Raw genomic sequence first — 17,480 nt, 5'->3', positions numbered from 1 at the left:
ACCAGCCCTGGGGTGATGGAGCTGCTGTGTGGCTTGGCCCTGCACCTCAGGGGTGGTCCTCCCTCTCTCCGGGCTGAGTAAGCATGTCTGTCCCTTGGGAGAGGAGGAGGAAGGGGAAAGGATATTCTCATCTTCCCCTCCTTCAATGCAAATTTAAAACGACTGTGATGGTGCATGAGTTTAGCAAGGTAGGATCAGGGAGCTCTGACAGCAAGTGACTGTCTATGCTAGAGGCTTATTCCTGCACTTAGGAGATGCTCAGTGTGTGACACTCCCTTGTGTCTGTGAGAAATTGTAGGTGGTAGAGAGGGAAAGTGAGAAGGAGTATAACTTTTGGCTACTGTTAGAGGGAAAAGAGAGTTATCAAGTTGTATCTGTGAAATATTTCCAATGTGAGTAGTATGAATAACCGAATACGACTTTAACATTTTGAGAGAGTTGGAGACTTGCAGTATGCAACGAGCCATGGTCCTCTGACACAGACACATCCAGTGCTGGCATCTGCATCAGGAGTGCTCCCCCCAGCCAGGGCAGTTACCATCCACTGTTCAACAGAGGAGAACATGTGTTTCTCAGAATATGGTAATTGTGCTGTGATTAGATATTAATATAGCCTGGACTTGGGGTTATTTGTTGTTTGACTGAACCAGAAATTGATAGCAAGCATCCTCCTATCTAAAAGACAGTAAATGTTCTTTTAAAGTCATTAATTTGCTTTTGTCCTGGGCCTAAACCATGTTCATAAGCAGTCTCCACAATTCAGCTGAGTCACAGTGATGTCTGAAATTCCTGTGCCTCGGCTCTTATTGTGAGCCTTGCATCTCCACAGCCAAGTACACAACAAGGAAAGGTTTGTGTGTGCTGCCATGAGAAAATGATTTGGGAAACAAAATAGCCCAGAGGAAGATAAAGCAACTTTGAGTGGGAAAGAAGTATTGTCATCTTTCGTCTGTAACATGATGAAGGATTTCTTCTTCAAGAGAAATTTGTGATTAAGAATGTCTCAGTAAGACTGTATAATCTCATATAAATACCTTTCTGAAGAAAAGATCAAACATTGAAGGGTTTTTTAATCTGGTGAATAAAAGGCACAGGAAGAACCAAAACCTATGCAAATTCCAAATAATTTTTAACAAGAGAATAACCATGGGGGGAAAAAAAAAAAAGGAAGGAGAAGTGGTGGATTGCCTGTGTTTTGAAATGAATTGAAACTGAGTGGTTTTCTACAAATTGTTCACTAATTTTGCTTTAGTGGAGTGCAAATTATTGGGATAAGTACAGGCTAATGGGATGAGTTCAGTGGCGTGGGCTCTGTCATAGGGCTAGATAACAGCCTACATATCTGCACATAAGAAAATTCCCTTATCCCACAAAATGTGCAAGCACAGTCACTTTTTCACAGTCAATTACTGTTAGTAGACTTATTCCATGTGTATGGTTACATGTGCATGCAGGACAGCCTGTAGCTGACAGAGCAGAGGGAAGTGCGGGGTTTAAGCAGAAGGCTGCTCCTTCTCTTCAGCAGCTCTGCAGAGACACAGGCCAGCAGAGTAGTCCACGTTTCTGGAGGACTTTGGTCCTGGGATCATCATAGCGTCTCCTACTTGTGCACGACTGTGGCAGCACTTCCCCTCTGAAAGATGTGGTGGTTTATGCTCCTTGTTAGTGTGTGACTCATGCAATGATTTGGTTTCTTGTGCCCATGTACAAACTTAACTGCATACGGCACCAAAACTGCCCTAGAGTATTAAAAGTAAAAATATTCTGAAAATCTAACTTCTTTGACTGTCCTGTTGCTTTACTTTGCATGCTCCACACACGTTAAAGAAAACAAACCATCCAACCTTATTTCTCATAAACAAGAACAGTGGGACAATGTGTGGGTTGCATGTCTTGAAAGGGAAAACCAGAGCGGACTTGGTTTCCCAGGGTAGGGCTTTCTTTTTTAATTTACCAAACATGCTTCTCATGAATAACACCCTTTTAGAAGGATCTGAACCATATTTTAGAGATTTACACTGGGGGTTCCCTTATACCCGTCATCTCTGAATTTTACCTTATGAATGCAAAACCTTACACTGAAGTCAAAGATGTGTGTTCTTTCTAAATATAGAGTCATAGAATCATGGAATGCTTTGGGTTGGACGGGATCTTAAAGATCATCCAGTTCCAAAACCCTGCCATGGACACCTTCCACTAGACCAGGTTGCTCAAAGCCCCGTCCTACCTGGCCTTGAACACTGCCAGGGTCCATTTATTTTTCCTTTTTAGTTATGCTCATAAAAAAATGAATTTTTCCAGCTACAGAAGAGACACAGGCACTATGTACCAGCAGAGTTTGGTAACTGTGTGTGGGACTCCCGCTGCCCTCTGCTCGAGCAGTGTTCAGGAGGGAGGGCAGCTGGCAATCTGGGGATGGAAAGTTCGGAGTGAGTATTTCATGGGGGTCAGCCTGAGACATCCTACAGGGAAAGATTTTCTGAGGCAGAGTTTTGAAAAACTGTGTGTAGAGCCTTAAAATGCAGAGGTTGAGGTGCTGACAGGGGTGACGGTGTGACCTGGGGGATGCTGGCAGAGCAGAGCAGGGTGCTGCTGCAGGACACCCCCCCAATGGCCACTTGCTGTGTTCAGCTGCTGCTTTGCCCCTGCCAGCTCCCGGGAAAGCTCTGGAAGACAAACCAGTGTCCTGGATGGGAGCCTGAAACCTCCCCTAGCGTGGGAATAGCACGCACGAGAGGATGCAGGGGCTGATTTACGTCACAGCACTGCGTGTAAAACAACAAGTTATAAAAGGGCATTCTATAGTAAGGAAAAAAATACCAACTGAATATCAGAAGGATGTTTGTCTTCCTGCTTTTAGCTTAAGGTGGCTCTTTTTTTAGTTGCCTAGCTGACTGAATTTGTAGTAGTTGAAAATGCCACGCAGTCACTAAAATGAGCTTGAGAAAGTGCCGGGAGTCTGTAACATGCCGCACAGCTCTTCTGAAACACACAACTCTGCTGTGGTAGACACCTGAGACCAAAACATGAGGCAATGACAGCACCATTGCCTGCTATGAAAAAAAATGAATTAGAGATATGCAACATTTTACAAGAAACCTGTGTCAGGCAACATATGTTATAAAAACCTGCTGTGATTGATATATACTAAAGGAAAAGGCAAGTAAAACCAGCCTGACAGATTATTTGCAGTAAAAGACTAACATTTGCTCTTCCCCAGCTTTTTCTTTCTTTGTCATCTAATTCTCACTTTTCTCATTTAGCAAAGTTCAAAGGTTAATCACTGACTGGAACAAACAGATGAAACCTTTCTATTGCCCTTGGAATATTCAACTAAAAATGCTCCTGAGCGTTATTCCAGTGGAGTTCTGATGCCACCTAAGGTCTCCAACAAGTTTTGCAGTAGAAGAAATCAGCATTTCTCCCCAGCATTCTCGAGCAGTAACAGCTCTGAAGTTATCAGTTATTTATAGTTACTTGCGGCTACACTAAGAACAGGAGAAGTTTGCACTGTGAGAAAATTAGCTCACTCATGCTAGGCTGGGTAAAAATCCAAATTTCTGTCATCCTCAGCTGCAAGAAGCAGATGTTGGAACTCAATCCAAAATCAAAGCTCTGAAATGGAGAGCCTGTCTTATTCCCCTGATACTAAAACTAGCTTGGTAATGGTGTTCCTTTATTTTTAACATTTGGAAAACATGTGACTGTAAAAGGGAATCAGATTCAGTAGATGGAAGGACAACGCATGCAAGACATTTTCCATGAACAGTATCAAGTCTTAATGTTTAGAGGATACCAATGAGTATTTTAAAGTACTGAGCAGGGTTAATACTTTTATCACTAGATTTGGTCAATAAGCCAATTAAAATGTATTATAACAAAAATATGCAGTTGTCACAAAAATATACCAACTTTGAAAAATGTGTTGCTTTTACTAGACTTCCTTTGTTTGGTATTGATTGTTGGGGTTTTTTTTACATCTGATTTAGTAGAGGGTTTTTTTAGTATTTTATTTCCAAATGTATTCTATTTTTAATTTTCGTTTTCCCTTGTTTGTGCATTAGTGCTCGGCATAAGAACTTCAGTATTATGCATTTTTATTACTGACATGGTCATAACAGCCATGAACTGAAGTTGCTTTTGGGTTTTAAGCATCATTCAAAGTGATTGCTGTTGAGTGCTTTTGGGAACATTAAACTTTGTCTTCTAGATCAAAGTGTCTCCTGACTGCTATAATGAAACAAACAGAGTCTAGTTATTTACCTTTAGTTTCAAGTCACCTAGAGGCGAGCACAGGAGGAACTACCACGCTGCACAGTACAGAAGTGGTAGGATCCGGAAGGGGACCTAGGCCACCAGAAGTGATAGAAGGGTGGCCCCTTGGGCACTTGCATTTTAACACGCTATGTTTACCAGCAGGTGGTAGCTGTTCTGGACATCTGCTAACGTGGTTGTTCCTGTCTCTCCAGCACCCTCTCGAGCTGCTCGCATGCTGTGGTGGCCCTGCTGTACCCCTTCTCCTGGCAGCACACCTTCATTCCTGTCCTGCCCTCATCCATGATTGACATCGTATGCTGCCCTACCCCCTTCCTGGTGGGTCTGCTCTCCAGCTCTCTGCCCAAACTGAAGGAGCTGCCTGTAGAGGAGGTAGGAGTTGGCACCAGAATTGTGTTCCTGGAGTAAAGCTGTCCCACCCTGGAGAGGGCTTGCCATTCACACATAATTCTCACATGTTTCATTTTTAATCTGCCTGTTTCTCTGCCTAATTCTTATGGGCAACTCCCTCTTGGTAAAGCTGCAGGGGTGGTTTTAGTCTTCTCTTTACTCTGCCCCTCTTCACATACCTGGCACCTTGGCAGAGGGAAGTGAATGTTGACCTGGTCAGCAAGTAAGTACAATATAAATACGCTGATTTGTTCTAATTTTGTTGAACCTGGAACAAGAAGAGGAAGATGTGAAGTACCACCTGCTATGACACCTTTTAATGCTAACAGAACTTGTGCATGAAGCCATAGCCAGCACAGAAAATCAAACCTTTAAGGCTTTTTTTTTTTTTTTTACTTTGTTAATACTATATTGGAAATCAAATGAGAGTTTCAGTTCATCAGCTCTTCCATTAAAACACCACAAAAATACTCAAGGGCACACTCTTCTCTCTTACTCCTATTAGTTTCCGTCATTTTTTAATGAAATTTTCTTGTGCTTGCTTTCAAGGTTCTCTGTGCGTCTGGCCCATGTATATTCTGTTAATATCTGTTTTCCTCCCACTTTCCTCACATTGCTCTCCCACATCATCCCAGCTCTGTCTCTCAGCTTTGCTGCTTCATGATCATTAATATTTCACACCCTTTCCCTTCAGAGGCCCTGCTGCCTCAAATGACATGGTTTTCTTTAAATCCCTCTGAAATACTTTTCACCCGCACATTAAAAGTGATTAGCAGTAACCTGCTTAGGTTTAAAGAAAAAGAACTCTCCAACCCTTTTAGATTTTTACATATTAACCTGGTATGAAATCTTTTGCATTTAACTGTGTTAAATTAGACTTTAAGCTCTAAAGAAAAACTTCATCTTCTTGTTTTATAAAGCACGCAACCTGTTGTTTCACAGCAGGAATTTCAATTCGTGTTGAGGCCTGGGACCATTCAGGTGATCTTTCTCTATTAAAAGGCAAACACAAATGAATGTTTTCTGTATCTTCAGATATATTTCACTACAATATTTTCTTTTCTTTAGGCTTTGATGGTTAACCTGGGATCTGATCGATTCATCAGACAGGTAAAGTACAGCTCAAAATGTTGCCATGCAGTCTAGCAAGCTGTTTACTCCTATAGTATGGCTAGGTTTCTTTGATTAGTGCTATTGGCAGGGATTGTGCAGTGGGAAAGAGATTAGAGGAAAAATAAAAAGGTGCTCTCTTTCTGTTTCACCTGCAAATAAGTACTCCTCAAGCATGCAAAAGGGATCGAGGCTGTGACTATCAGAAGAAATCAAGAACTGTATTCATAGTGCAAAGAAAACATCCAAAGATTATAACTTCATGTTAGCAAGAAAACTCACACTGTTGGAGATGAAAAGGACAAAAATTGCAAAGGAAAGTTTCTGAGTGAGAAAAGGTAAAGATTAATGTGGTAGGAAAAGCAAGAGCCTTGTAAGCAGGGAGATGAAGGATCACCATCTCTTGATAGCAACGTGGTGCTAAATAATTTCAGGAATAACAATATGCAGGTTAGATGAGTAAACTTTCTTGTACGAGCTCCTGGATGATATGGCTGGTGAACAGTGGTTGCAGAGCTAAGATTCTTACATCTGCTCACTTTTGCTGAACAAGCATTAAAAAAGATGAACAGAGCAACAGGGGGAAACTCAGAAAACAAGACATACTAGAATATAAGTAAAAACAACTGTGAAGAGCTGAAGAAGCTGCCTAAACCCAAACTAGAGCAGCTGCGTGTACACATACATAGATGTTGCATGATGTGTATTTAGTTAAAAACACTGATTTGGACTCTGTCATGTAAAGAGTTGATTCCAAATTTCTGTGTTTTTACGTTGCGCTCTGGATTACTGTTCCTGGCTTTAATCTTATTAAGAGTGACAAGAAATAATGTTTAGAAATACATGATGGTTGCACAAAGATCTTCATTATTTTGTTTATGTAGCATGACAGTAGCAGATCTAAAATGCTCTTCTGAATTTTAAACCTTGCAAAAGTATTTGCTGTAGTTGCTGTAGTTGCTGTAGTTGCACAGATTAATGTGATCTAAAGATTATTTTTTTCCTCTGTCAGATGGATGACGAAGACACGCTATTACCTAGAAAACTTCAAGCTGCTCTGGAGCAGGCTCTGGAGAGAAAGAATGAGCTGATAAATCAGGATTCGGATAGTGATTCAGATGATGGTAAGTTCATTTGTAAACAGGGACTTGTATAGACAAGCATGTAGATAGTATTAAGACTTTCTATCCAGGAGAAAGATGGGGCTTTAGTATTCAGATACCTTTTGCAACATCAAAGATGGACCCTGAACACATGGGGAATAGGACTGATAGCATCAACCTACAGTAATACAGTCAGCAATCTATTTTAATTTCTTTGTAAATGACATACCTCTAAACACTGACTCAAACAGAGCTTTGCAGTTAACTTGGCCCTAATTCAATCCAGATAACTGTACATGCTTGGGGTGTGTCTGAGTTTGGAGTTGCTCTTGGCACTTGGTATTTTCAGGGGAAAGAAGCAGGTACCTCCAGAACATAGTTTCAGTGCAAGAGGGGCTGAGTTGCCTCTGAAGGTTCATATTTCTCTCCAGCAATTATAAAAACAGCCCTGGGTGAATTTCAGTGCCTGTGGTTAAAAGGTATGAAACAGGCCCCTGTTCAGGTTTTGAAATTTATTTCTATTCATCTGTGTTACACATGTAAAACTGTTTTAACATCTCAGAAATTATGAAACCCCAACTTCTATAACATTACCCTTTTTGATCAGTTCTTGGTAAAGGCTTATTATCCCCAGAGCAAACATTTTAATCCTGAGTCATTCAGAAGCTTCTCAAGAAAACTTACTCAAGTTAAAATATGAGGTGTAATTTGGATGAAGCACCCACAAAATTTTTAATTTTCTGGGCTGTTTCTGTGTAGCTCTCATTGACTCTTGGTTATGAAACACCAGTTATGTAGACTGCACTCTTGATTATAAAGCTGTTACCCTGTCTGGTGTACATCCAGGTCTGCAAGGAGCTGGTACAGCTCTGTCCAGTTATTAGCATGGCAATAGTAAACCGTGAGATGGCAGTACTTGGCCCTGTGTGGGTGACAATGCTGACAGCTCTGGTAGCAGCTGATTTTGGTGTCTTATTGCTGCCTTATTTTGCAGAATGTAACACCCTGAATGGATTAGTGTCTGAGGTTTTTATCCGATTCTTTGTGGAGACAGTTGGCCATTATTCCCTGTTCCTAACCCAGAATGAAAAAGGAGAGCGTGCCTTCCAAAGGGAGGCTTTCCGTAAATCTGTGGCCTCCAAGAGTATCCGCCGCTTCTTGGAAGTTTTCATGGAATCCCAAATGTTTGCTGGCTTCATCCAGGATAGAGAGCTGAGAAAATGCAGGGCAAAAGGTAAGGGTGGTTGTCTTTCCTGCAGCATGGGATACTTGTGTACAGGTACTGTGGTTGGCATCCCTCTTTACTGCCAGGGCTGAGCAAATTCTGGGGGGCTGACAAATCTCCTGAAACACATTGTCTGCTTCTTGTGGGCTTAGGTTGTAGCTATGGTGGTGATAATACGAAGGTTTTAACCAACAGAATAGTCACATCTGAACGCCCTAAATCACTCTGAGGTGAGAGTGGGAGCCATCCAGCGAAGGGTACAGTCCCGGAGGCTGCCTGTCAGTGCCCGCGCGGAAAGGCGTGAAAGCTTTCCAAGAGAAAGCTCCGCTCACTGGATTCTGAACCGAATGCAGGGGCTGGAGCCACCTCACGCACGCAGGGTACCCCCGCCGCGCCCGGGACCCGCCGCCGCCGCCGCCGCCGGGCACGGCGCGGACTACTCTGCAGCGCCGCCTGCCGGAGCTGCGCGGGCACTAGCGAGAGTCCGGCCCGGGCCCGAAGGCGGGCCCGGATCGCAGTCCCGGGAAGGGGAGGCACCGCCCCGCGGTAACGGCGTTTGCAGCCGGGGCCGCGTTTGGCGAGGACGGGGGGCGGGAGGCTCAGCCCGGGGCGCTCCGGCCTTGCTGCGGCGGCGGGCCCGTCTCCCAGGCTGTCGCTGGTGAGCGGAGCCGCGCTCTTGGCGCCGTCCGTCCGGCGGTGATCCCGCTCGGCGGCTCGGAGCCGGCATCGCCCGGAGCGGCAGATATGAGGGCGGGCGGAGCGGTCAGCTGGCCCGCGGGGGCCGCCCTCACCCCCTCGCGTCCCTCGCCCGAATCTGTTACCCTCCATGTAACGTCTGGGGCTCGCGATAGTCGTGATACCACGCGATACCGGATCGCCCCTCGCCGGCGGTAACGCGTTGCGGTGTTGCAGAGGTGAAGGGCTCTGGAAGTGAAAAGCTGGGGGTACACGAGGGGCTAGGGTAAGCGGGTCCAGCCGGGCGCAGCTCACCTCAGCTCCGTTTTCTCTCCTCTTCCACAGGCCTCTTCGAGCAGAGGGTAGAACAGTACTTGGAAGAGCTTCCAGACACGGAACAAAGCGGAGTAAACAAGTTTCTGCGAGGTCTTGGTGAGGAAAAGCTTTTGAAGTATTTCTGAAATGGAATTTCATGTCTGTTTTTTTGTAATTCAGTAAAGCCTTACCTGAGGTGGTAGGAAATACAAAAACAGCAAAAGCGTACTTCAAGCTGACAAAACCAGATTTAACTGTGATCCTTGTTAACACTTTCATTTTCACTTGGGGATGGCGAAACCAAACCATGACCAAGGAGGTGGAGAAAAGGCAGTTGACTGCTCAGGTTCTGTTAGCTGCCTATCCCTGCTAGTGTTAAGTAGGAGAGTTACTCTACAGCAATTCCATGACAAATTTAGACCCATTTGCGAAGTAACTTTTGATTGCCCTTGGCTTCTCAGTATGTGTGGAGACTGATGGTGTGCTTTCTTTAGGAAACAAAATGAAGTTCCTTCACAAGAAGAACTAACTCCTTTCTGCTGAAATGCCAACCCAAAGACTATATTTATGGCACTGCATGAGGCACCTGCAGCGTTCCAGAGCTCGGTGTGGGAGGAGAGCGGGGCAAGGTGACCACAGCCTTACATGATGACCAATGCTGTTAGACAGTGTGCCAGATGATGGCTCCTTTATCTATTTGGGTAGAATTTGTACATAATGTGCTGTAAGCTTTTGTAACTGATTTTGTAATGAGCAAGGAAAACTGTGGTAAATATTTGTATATTCCTGAGAATAACAGGTGCTTTTTGTTTCTTTAGTATGAACTGAGTTATGCTTGGTGCAAAAAATGAATAGCTGATTATGTGCAGCTGACTGTCTCAGCAGAACCACTGACTTCAAGGGATGTTTGTGACAGCTACACTGATGCCTGAATACTGCGAGGTGAATGAACTCGGGTACGTGGGAGAGGCTGTACGCACAGGGGCTGCTTTCATGTGGCAGAGTTGTCTGGGTGTGGTGTCCCCCCCCCCCCTTTTTTTTTCATTCTAATTAATTTTAAAAGAAAGAAATAACAGAGTAACTTGATAATAAGGTACTTGGTTCACAATACAAAACTTCCACTTGGTTTGAACTCTGGTCAGTAAACTACTTGTAATCCATTCTGCACTAAGACTGCTAAACCTGAGGAGATCTCAGCTCTTTGACATGCAAGCTGCGACGAGTAGGTACAGTACGTCCTTTCCTAATGTATGTATGTATGGTTTCTAATAAACTCTGTAAATATACCTGTTTGTTTATATTCATTGCAAACCTCTGCAGTTCCGATCTTGAGTAGGTTACAAAACCAGTAACTTCCCTGTGATTTTTAATGAATTTGTTATTAAAATATGAAATGCTTATTATGAACCTTTTAGTAGGTTTGCTATTTCATGACGTGTAGTTTGATTTTTCTTTGATGTTTTCCATTGGGCTGAGACAAGGCATTTTACATCCCTGTTCTGTTAACTGTATCCTAACAGAAGCATCTCTTAAAACCTTTTTTTATTTGCGTGGTTTAGCAGCAAGTTACTTTTGTCGCTGTGTCACAGATACCACTCCTCAACTGTGGTATTTTCAGGCTGGTCTTGTGCTACCTTGGTTAGATGATCAAAGTAGAATATGAGCAGCTGGAGGCAGTCCGGCTTTGCCTTAACTTCCAGTGAATTTGGAAATTTTTTCTGCTTTTCCTTTGCACTCACTGCAGCTTGCTCAGGTGGCAGTTCCATTTCAGCAGAGGCCCTTCAGCCCAATGCGAATGCTGAGCTTGCCATGGCCGCCTCCACAGCTGTGAATGCTGTCCAACTACCACACGCATCTTCGATCTGGTTAACACAACTCCTGTGGAGATTGTGCAATGTTTCCTTTAGTCTGAAGAAAATATAAAATACTTGAATGTATTTGCAAGTCAAACAGCTAATGAAAACTAGCTAAAGTTCCCTTTTAAAACTCCAAACACTATATTTCTTCATTTGCAGTGCGGTTTCTTTAGTTAAACTGGCTTTGAGGCTTGCGCAGTTCCTAACCTGACAGTGGTTCTGGTTTGCTATCAGCCTCATAGAACAAAATCGAGGGATTGTTCACTGAAAAGGTGAAGTCGTTTCCTTTTTCTCTTACTTCTCTCACACTCGTGTATGTACAAAAGCTTCTGAAGTGTATATGAAGTGTCTGTAAAATACCAAGTGCTTTTGATTCAATGGAAATGTAAACCAGTTAATTTCCATTCCTTTCACTGTAAGATATGCTGAAAGTTCCAGAATGACTTCTAGATGTAGTTCTTTGGAGTGGAAGGAGTAACTTCACTTTTATGGGTGGATTCTGGCCATTTTACAAACAGCTGCTAGTAGATACATGAGGAAATACATATTCTTCTGAAGAAAGTGATGGATAAAGCATCATCATTGGCTGAAGTACAGCAGTGAAGAGTTGCCACAAAGGCAAGAAAAAGCCATGGAATGCTGATGTACAAGAATATAAACCAGGCCTAGTGTGATCTAGAGGTCTGTGTTGGAAAGGGTTAGATGAACCAAAACCAGGGAGCGTGTCACTTTGCTTTCCAGAAGTTGTTAAAACCAGTGGTGGTCCCAAGGATGGAGCATTACTAGCACACCACTTAACTGAGCAGGAAATCCTGATGAAAAACAGATCCGGTGCCCTTTAAACTCGTAAATATTTATTTAAAGTCTTGTAGCATACAATACGTAAAACCCAAGCTTTAGAATCAGTGATGCTTCCCAGGAATTGTCACTCTAGTGTGGCAGGTAGTTAAGTACATAGTATTTATTTTCCCATTGTTATCAATGTTTAATAAAGTCACCAAACTTGCAAATGTTCCCAAAGTCCGCTCAAGACCCTACTTTCGCTACAGACTACACAAGGCAGAGAGCACACGCTGTGGCTGTAACACCGAGCAGTACCTGGCGCTGCCTGCCCGCTACCTTTGGCCACTCTCAGGGCCGCTCTTCAGAGCTGCGCCCGTTCCGTGGGCAGAGCGGCGGCAGCCCCGGGGAACCGGCAAACCCCGCCGTCACGGGGCACGGGGGATCGCCGCGCTCCCAGGCCGCCCCCGCCCCACAGACCGCCTGCAGCGCGCCCGCGGAGCGGCGGAGCTCGCGGGGTCCACCCACCCCAACTCCGCCCGCAGAGCGCGCCCGCTGCCCACCGTGGATCTCGCGAGAGTTCGCTCCCCTTCCGTGCGCCTCAGCGAAGCCTCGCGAGAGTTCGACTCCACTTCCGCCCTCGCGGCGCCTTTCCGCGCTCTCGCGAGCGACGCGCCCTCTCTCTTCCCTCGCGCACGCCGGCAAGATGGTGGGTGCTGCCGGGGCAGGGCTGGGCCAGGGTCCCCGCGGCCGTCGCCCCTCGCTCCCGCGGCGGGATGTGGTTGGGGAGCAGCGGGGGGTGGGGGAAAGCGCTTCTCAGAGGTCGCGGCCTGCCTACGGCGCGGTCGAGGAGAGCGGGGCGGTGAGGGCGTGTGGGCCTTCCCACGACTGGCCGGGGCAGCCATGGCGCCCGGCTGCCGAGGGGCTGCGGCCTCGGAGTGGTGCTGGCCCCGAGGGCGAGCGGGTGGTGGTGGTGCTGCTACTGCCTCTTGGTGCCCTTTGTGCTCACAGCCGTTCTCCCGCTTTCCCGCAGCCTTCCAGGCTAAGGAAGACCCGGAAGCTGAGGGGACACGTTAGCCACGGCCACGGCCGCGTTGGTGAGTGGGGAGGCGGCCTCCGGCGCAGCCGCGGCGCTGGGGGGGTGCTGCTGTAGTGTGGGGCCCGCGCACGCTGTGGGTGCCGGTGAGCAGCACCGGTGGGTGCAGTGTATGTGGGTGGTGCTCGCACCGTGGGGGCAGACGCCACCGCGATGGGCTGAGCAGAAATCTCGCATGTCTTTTAGGGCTCAGTGGATTTATAACTTAATTTCAATAGTGCTCAAGCGATAGGTGCTGGCTTTGTAACATCAGAAGTATATGGCGCAGGGCTGTGTCCTTTCTAAGCCCGTTTTTGCCTTTTCTTGTCACCTCATTTGTGCTAGCACTGGTGTTGTCTTGTGCTCCTGTAAGCCAACCAGGGGCATGCTGTGGGTGGTTTTTTTTTCTCCTGTAGTGTTAGCTTTTGGTCGGCTCATCTGCCTGAATTGAAATGAATTCAGAAGAGTTAGTACAATAATTAGCTTAAACTGAAATGGAAAACATAGTTCTAAGTTGAAGTATTACGTATAATATTCATAGTGTAACAAACTTAAATTTTTCTTTTTAGGGAAACATAGGAAACATCCTGGAGGACGTGGTAATGCTGGTGGTATGCACCACCACAGGATTAACTTTGATAAATAGTAAGCTAACGTTTTAAATAATACAGTAGCAAAATGTATGTTCCTGAAGTAGAAACTAACTCTTGTATGTGAGTAAATGAGATTCCCTGCAGTGTGTTTTTAACTCTAACATGAAATGTGGGATTACTGTCAACTCCTGTCCCCATTTACCCTCCTGTCAAAGTCTTTCTCACTTAAACCAGGCTTTAGGTGTTCAACCAAACTTGCCTGTTAAAATGTGCTTAACAATGCACACATAAAATATTGTGTAAATTCAAAATGTTGTGTTAAAGCCAAACTGCGCTGCATGCTGTAAAGGTAAGGGATGTTGTCTTATTGCCGAGACTAGAGTCACATCTGGACACTGCCTGTTGTCCTGGTGTGCTAGAGTACTCGGATAGTAACCACTAATCTATATTCACTGGCTGTTTCTGTTCTTGACTCAGTCAGTCACCAGGTTAGTGACAGGGGCACTGAAACCCCTCAGGCAGAGCTGCTTGCCCTGGGCAATCTCTGGTTGCCCCAGAGATACAGGGCTGGACCAGACTCACCAGTGAGGGGAATTGAGTTGTGAGTTTAAGGGAACAAACATTTCAAGAGAATAATTTTCCTTTGGTTTGGATGCTAATGATTATTACACTTAAATGCTGCATGTAGTAATATAAGTAGAACTATAATCTGACATTTTGATTACTTTGATAAGTGAGATGCTTGCTTCAGTGTTAGTTTGTAGTGCTGCCTGTTCAGGTTGAATTAAGAATGTGATCTAATGAGGACTGTTTCTTTTATAGTCACCCTGGTTACTTTGGAAAAGTAGGCATGAGGCACTATCACTTGAAGAGAAACCAAAAGTTCTGTCCTACTGTCAATTTGGATAAACTATGGACGCTGGTCAGTGAACAGACAAGGCTCAATTATGCCAAAAATGAGGCTGGACTGGCCCCAGTCATTGATGTTGTGCGTTCGGTAAGTTTCTGCTCATATCCAAACTTGAAATTCCTGGTCACTTCATGTGTATCCAAGTAGGAGAGTGGTGAACTGCAAATAAGTTACTGTGCTTGAATATTTGTGATCTTCTCAGGACAAATATATTGGCATATAAGAAGTACACGGGTATTTAACGCTGTTATGTTTTTTCCTTTAAGAACTCTTTTTCATAGTTGGGTGTGACCGTAGACAGGGACTGCCTTTCTTTTGGAAGGCAGTGAAAAATTACTTGTCTAAAATATTACTGAAAGCATGTATAAAAACACTGCAGAACTAGGCTCATTTGTATGGAGTCACTTCTCTAATATTGAGACTAGAGTCACATCCGAACATGTTTGATTGTCTTGGTGTGCTATAGCTCTCGGACATGAATGCCTGATCCCTATTCACTGGCTGCGATGTCTTGTGTCTCAGCCAGCCACCGAATCAGCGACACAAACTAGTCTGCTAAGTGGGTGTTTTCTGTGTCCCAAATTAAGATATGTGTCTTGAACAATTATGCCACTTCTAGCAAGGGATGACTTCAAGGGCTGTAGTACAAGTGGACTTTGTACCACGATTGTCCTTTTAATGTAAAGGGCAGGAATGAAATGAGAGGATTACAGTGGTAGAAGACAGTTGTTGCTGTGAAAATGTGCAAAAGCTTCAGCTGTACATTTAAGATGTGCAGAAGAGTCCTCTGCTCTGTGTGCAGTACCAGGATCTCCTACAGGTAAAGATCACTGACCGGAAGTCATTGGGTAGTGGATAGTCTTGGAAGCGCAGCCAACTGCTCTCTCCTTCAGAGAAGCAGCGAAAAGTTGACTTCTACGCCAGATTTTTGTGTATGTGGAGTATGGGGAATTAAAATCCAGCTTCTAAATTACAAGCACGGTTCAGTTTACAGTTTCCACTATTTCTCTGAACAAATGCAACTCCACTAGGTAACGCAGGGTATTTTTCTTTCATAAAATTTTTATGAGAGACAGACTCTGAATGAGGTCATGTTGATCATGGTTTTGGTTATAACTGGTACGTTCTAAAAGATAGGTCTGAATGTAGGAATCTGCAAGCTAATTACACACAATGAGGTTTTTAATCTTTCTAGGGCTACTACAAAGTCCTGGGCAAAGGGAAGCTGCCCAAGCAGCCTGTGATTGTGAAAGCTAAGTTCTTCAGCAGAAGAGCAGAGGAGAAGATCAAAGAAGTTGGTGGTGCCTGTGTGCTTGTTGCATAAAAGTCTTTGTTTTATTCAAATTTTTTGAATAAAGACAATGTGTAAAATGCACTGATGTACAGAAGTTTCTGATTTTTTTTTCCTGAATTGTCCTGACACTGTTCACACTTAAGTCTTGTCTGCTTATTTCTGGCAATTTTTGATTAGTGGTTTGATTGCTTCTCACTGTCTTTTGAGATTGCTTGGCTACAGTGTCCAGCATCTGGTAGGAATACCTTACTGTTTTGTCCTTACAGAGTAGCAAAATAGATAGGTTCTTCCTGTATTCGTGCAGCTCTTCCAGTTGGTGATCCTCTTCACAGCTGTCTGAAATTGCCATGAAAGTTCATGACTCTGAAATGTCATGTTTTATTGATGGGTGTCTTTATACACTGAAATGACATCCAGGTGAAATCTGTGGGGATACTGACATGGTCTTTGGGAATGTAATGGCAAGAGTGCGGAGGAAGAAATGCAGTGGAACAATGCAAAGTGGGCAGTAGTGTACCAAAAATTGCTGTGTGAAAGAGACTTAAATTGCTAATGATAAGCTTTGTGATCAATAGGCTGCTTTTTGGGCTAGTGAAACAATCCTATTCCCATGTGCTTTTTAGAAACTACTGATATTGTACTGTTGAGTATCAGCTGAGGCATTTGCACCCTGGGTTAATCAGAACATGAGGCTCATAGTCACCCATGATGTAAGTTGCCTCTTGGTTGGTAGATTGCAAGAACAGTGTTACACTCTTAGCTATACCACAGCTTGTGAACGCATTGGATTTCTTTGAGATTAGGCTGACTTCTTCCACCACAGGGTGAAATTGCTCCTGCATGTACGAATTCTGAATGTCACTAATTCATAGCAATTGTAGCAGCAGGGTGGTGTCCATTCGGTCACTGAGGCACACTAGCTGGATGGATTGCATTAGGCTAAAAGCTTTTAAAGCTTCTTGTCAGTGTTACTGGCCTGACAGATGGCAATTCCAAGCTGGTGTGCTTTTAAGGGTTGGTAACAGCAGTAATGTGCTGAAACTGTTGCTTAATGACTAAAATAATACTGTAAGTGTTCATTAACTTGCAATCAATACCCTCCTCAAGTAGGGTACACAACTCCTGTAGTTACCACGTGTGGGACAGAAACGGTGGCAGCTAGCTTCAGCCTTCCTTACAGCTAATAGAAAGCAGTAGCACAGCTCCAGAACTGCACTACATGAATTTCTGATGTATTTGTCTGAAAAAGACTACATAAATTACTGCTTGTTTAGTTGTAACATCAAAATAGGAATTTGGTTGCAAATGCAAGGCTTGACCTTGCATGCGAAAGCAGAATCTTTATTGCTAAAGATGAAACGATTACTTAACGCTAGTGAGGTAGCTCCTGTTTTAAGTGCCAGACCAAAAGCACCAATATAGTCACCTGGTTTTTTTTATGCTGACTTCTAGAAATCTTGAATTATTGCTGACAGTTGCAAATTGCCTTCTAGTATGTGTGATTTGATCCTAGTTAATGAGTGTTGGGCAATAGTCAAATTTAGAGGGCTTTTGCAATAAAGCTGACATGCATTGCTTTGAGAAAACAGTTCATCTTAGCCAGTGGTACTGCCAGTTGTGAAGAACTGTAACTTAAATGACCAGTTTGTAAAATATTGAGATAAGAGTATGTGAACTCTATCTCATTGGCTGCTGGGACTGCTGTTTCCCAGTATGTGCTATTTATCTATTGCCAAAGCTAAACTGTTTCTATCCTCATAGGTAAGTTACATGTTACTGCAAAATAAGGAATGTTGTTACTTCCTGATGCCCATAACCTGATGCTGATCAGATCATAAGGACAGTGAAAGGCTCTTTTTACACCGAAGTACCCTGTGCC

General features: G+C 44.2%; 2 protein-coding genes and 2 non-coding genes across 11 annotated transcripts in view; all 4 read left to right on the top strand.

Moving 5' to 3' along the window:
* The window catches only part of DENND2B (DENN domain containing 2B), a 181,940-nt gene extending 171,561 nt beyond the window's left edge, over positions 1–10,379 (top strand). For 6 of the 8 annotated variants that reach the window (XM_030483962.2, XM_030483957.2, XM_030483960.1 and 3 more), the window contains 6 exons: positions 4,470–4,647; positions 5,734–5,775; positions 6,788–6,899; positions 7,873–8,112; positions 9,124–9,210; positions 9,588–10,379. In XM_030483962.2, coding sequence (XP_030339822.1) covers positions 4,470–4,647; positions 5,734–5,775; positions 6,788–6,899; positions 7,873–8,112; positions 9,124–9,210; positions 9,588–9,622 — 694 coding nt within the window. In that variant the 3' untranslated portion in view covers positions 9,623–10,379. Of the gene's footprint in view, positions 1–4,469; positions 4,648–5,733; positions 5,776–6,787; positions 6,900–7,872; positions 8,113–9,123; positions 9,211–9,587 lie in introns of those variants that run through there. The other 2 variants (XR_003991093.2, XM_030483963.2) reach the window with 2 other exon arrangements.
* A 757-nt stretch (positions 10,380–11,136) lies between these two features.
* On the top strand, positions 11,137–15,686 carry RPL27A (ribosomal protein L27a). Its single transcript, XM_030483967.1, has 5 exons — positions 11,137–12,438; positions 12,763–12,826; positions 13,374–13,449; positions 14,220–14,394; positions 15,503–15,686. The coding sequence occupies exons 1-5, from the start codon at positions 11,959–11,961 to the stop codon at positions 15,629–15,631; spliced, it is 924 nt and encodes a 307-aa protein (XP_030339827.1). The 5' UTR covers positions 11,137–11,958; the 3' UTR covers positions 15,632–15,686.
* On the top strand, positions 13,767–13,898 carry LOC115607771. Its single transcript, XR_003991337.1, has one exon. It is a non-coding gene; the product is annotated as a small nucleolar RNA SNORA3/SNORA45 family (small nucleolar RNA).
* Positions 14,722–14,853, top strand: LOC115607772. Its single transcript, XR_003991338.1, has one exon. It is a non-coding gene; the product is annotated as a small nucleolar RNA SNORA3/SNORA45 family (small nucleolar RNA).
* Positions 15,687–17,480: the final 1,794 nt, after the last annotated feature.

Source organism: Strigops habroptila, chromosome 4 (genome assembly GCF_004027225.2).
Source record: "Strigops habroptila isolate Jane chromosome 4, bStrHab1.2.pri, whole genome shotgun sequence".
Lineage (NCBI taxonomy): Eukaryota > Metazoa > Chordata > Aves > Psittaciformes > Psittacidae > Strigops > Strigops habroptila.
The sequence above is the reverse complement of the archived record's forward strand: the minus strand, read 5'-3'. Positions and strand labels throughout refer to the sequence as shown.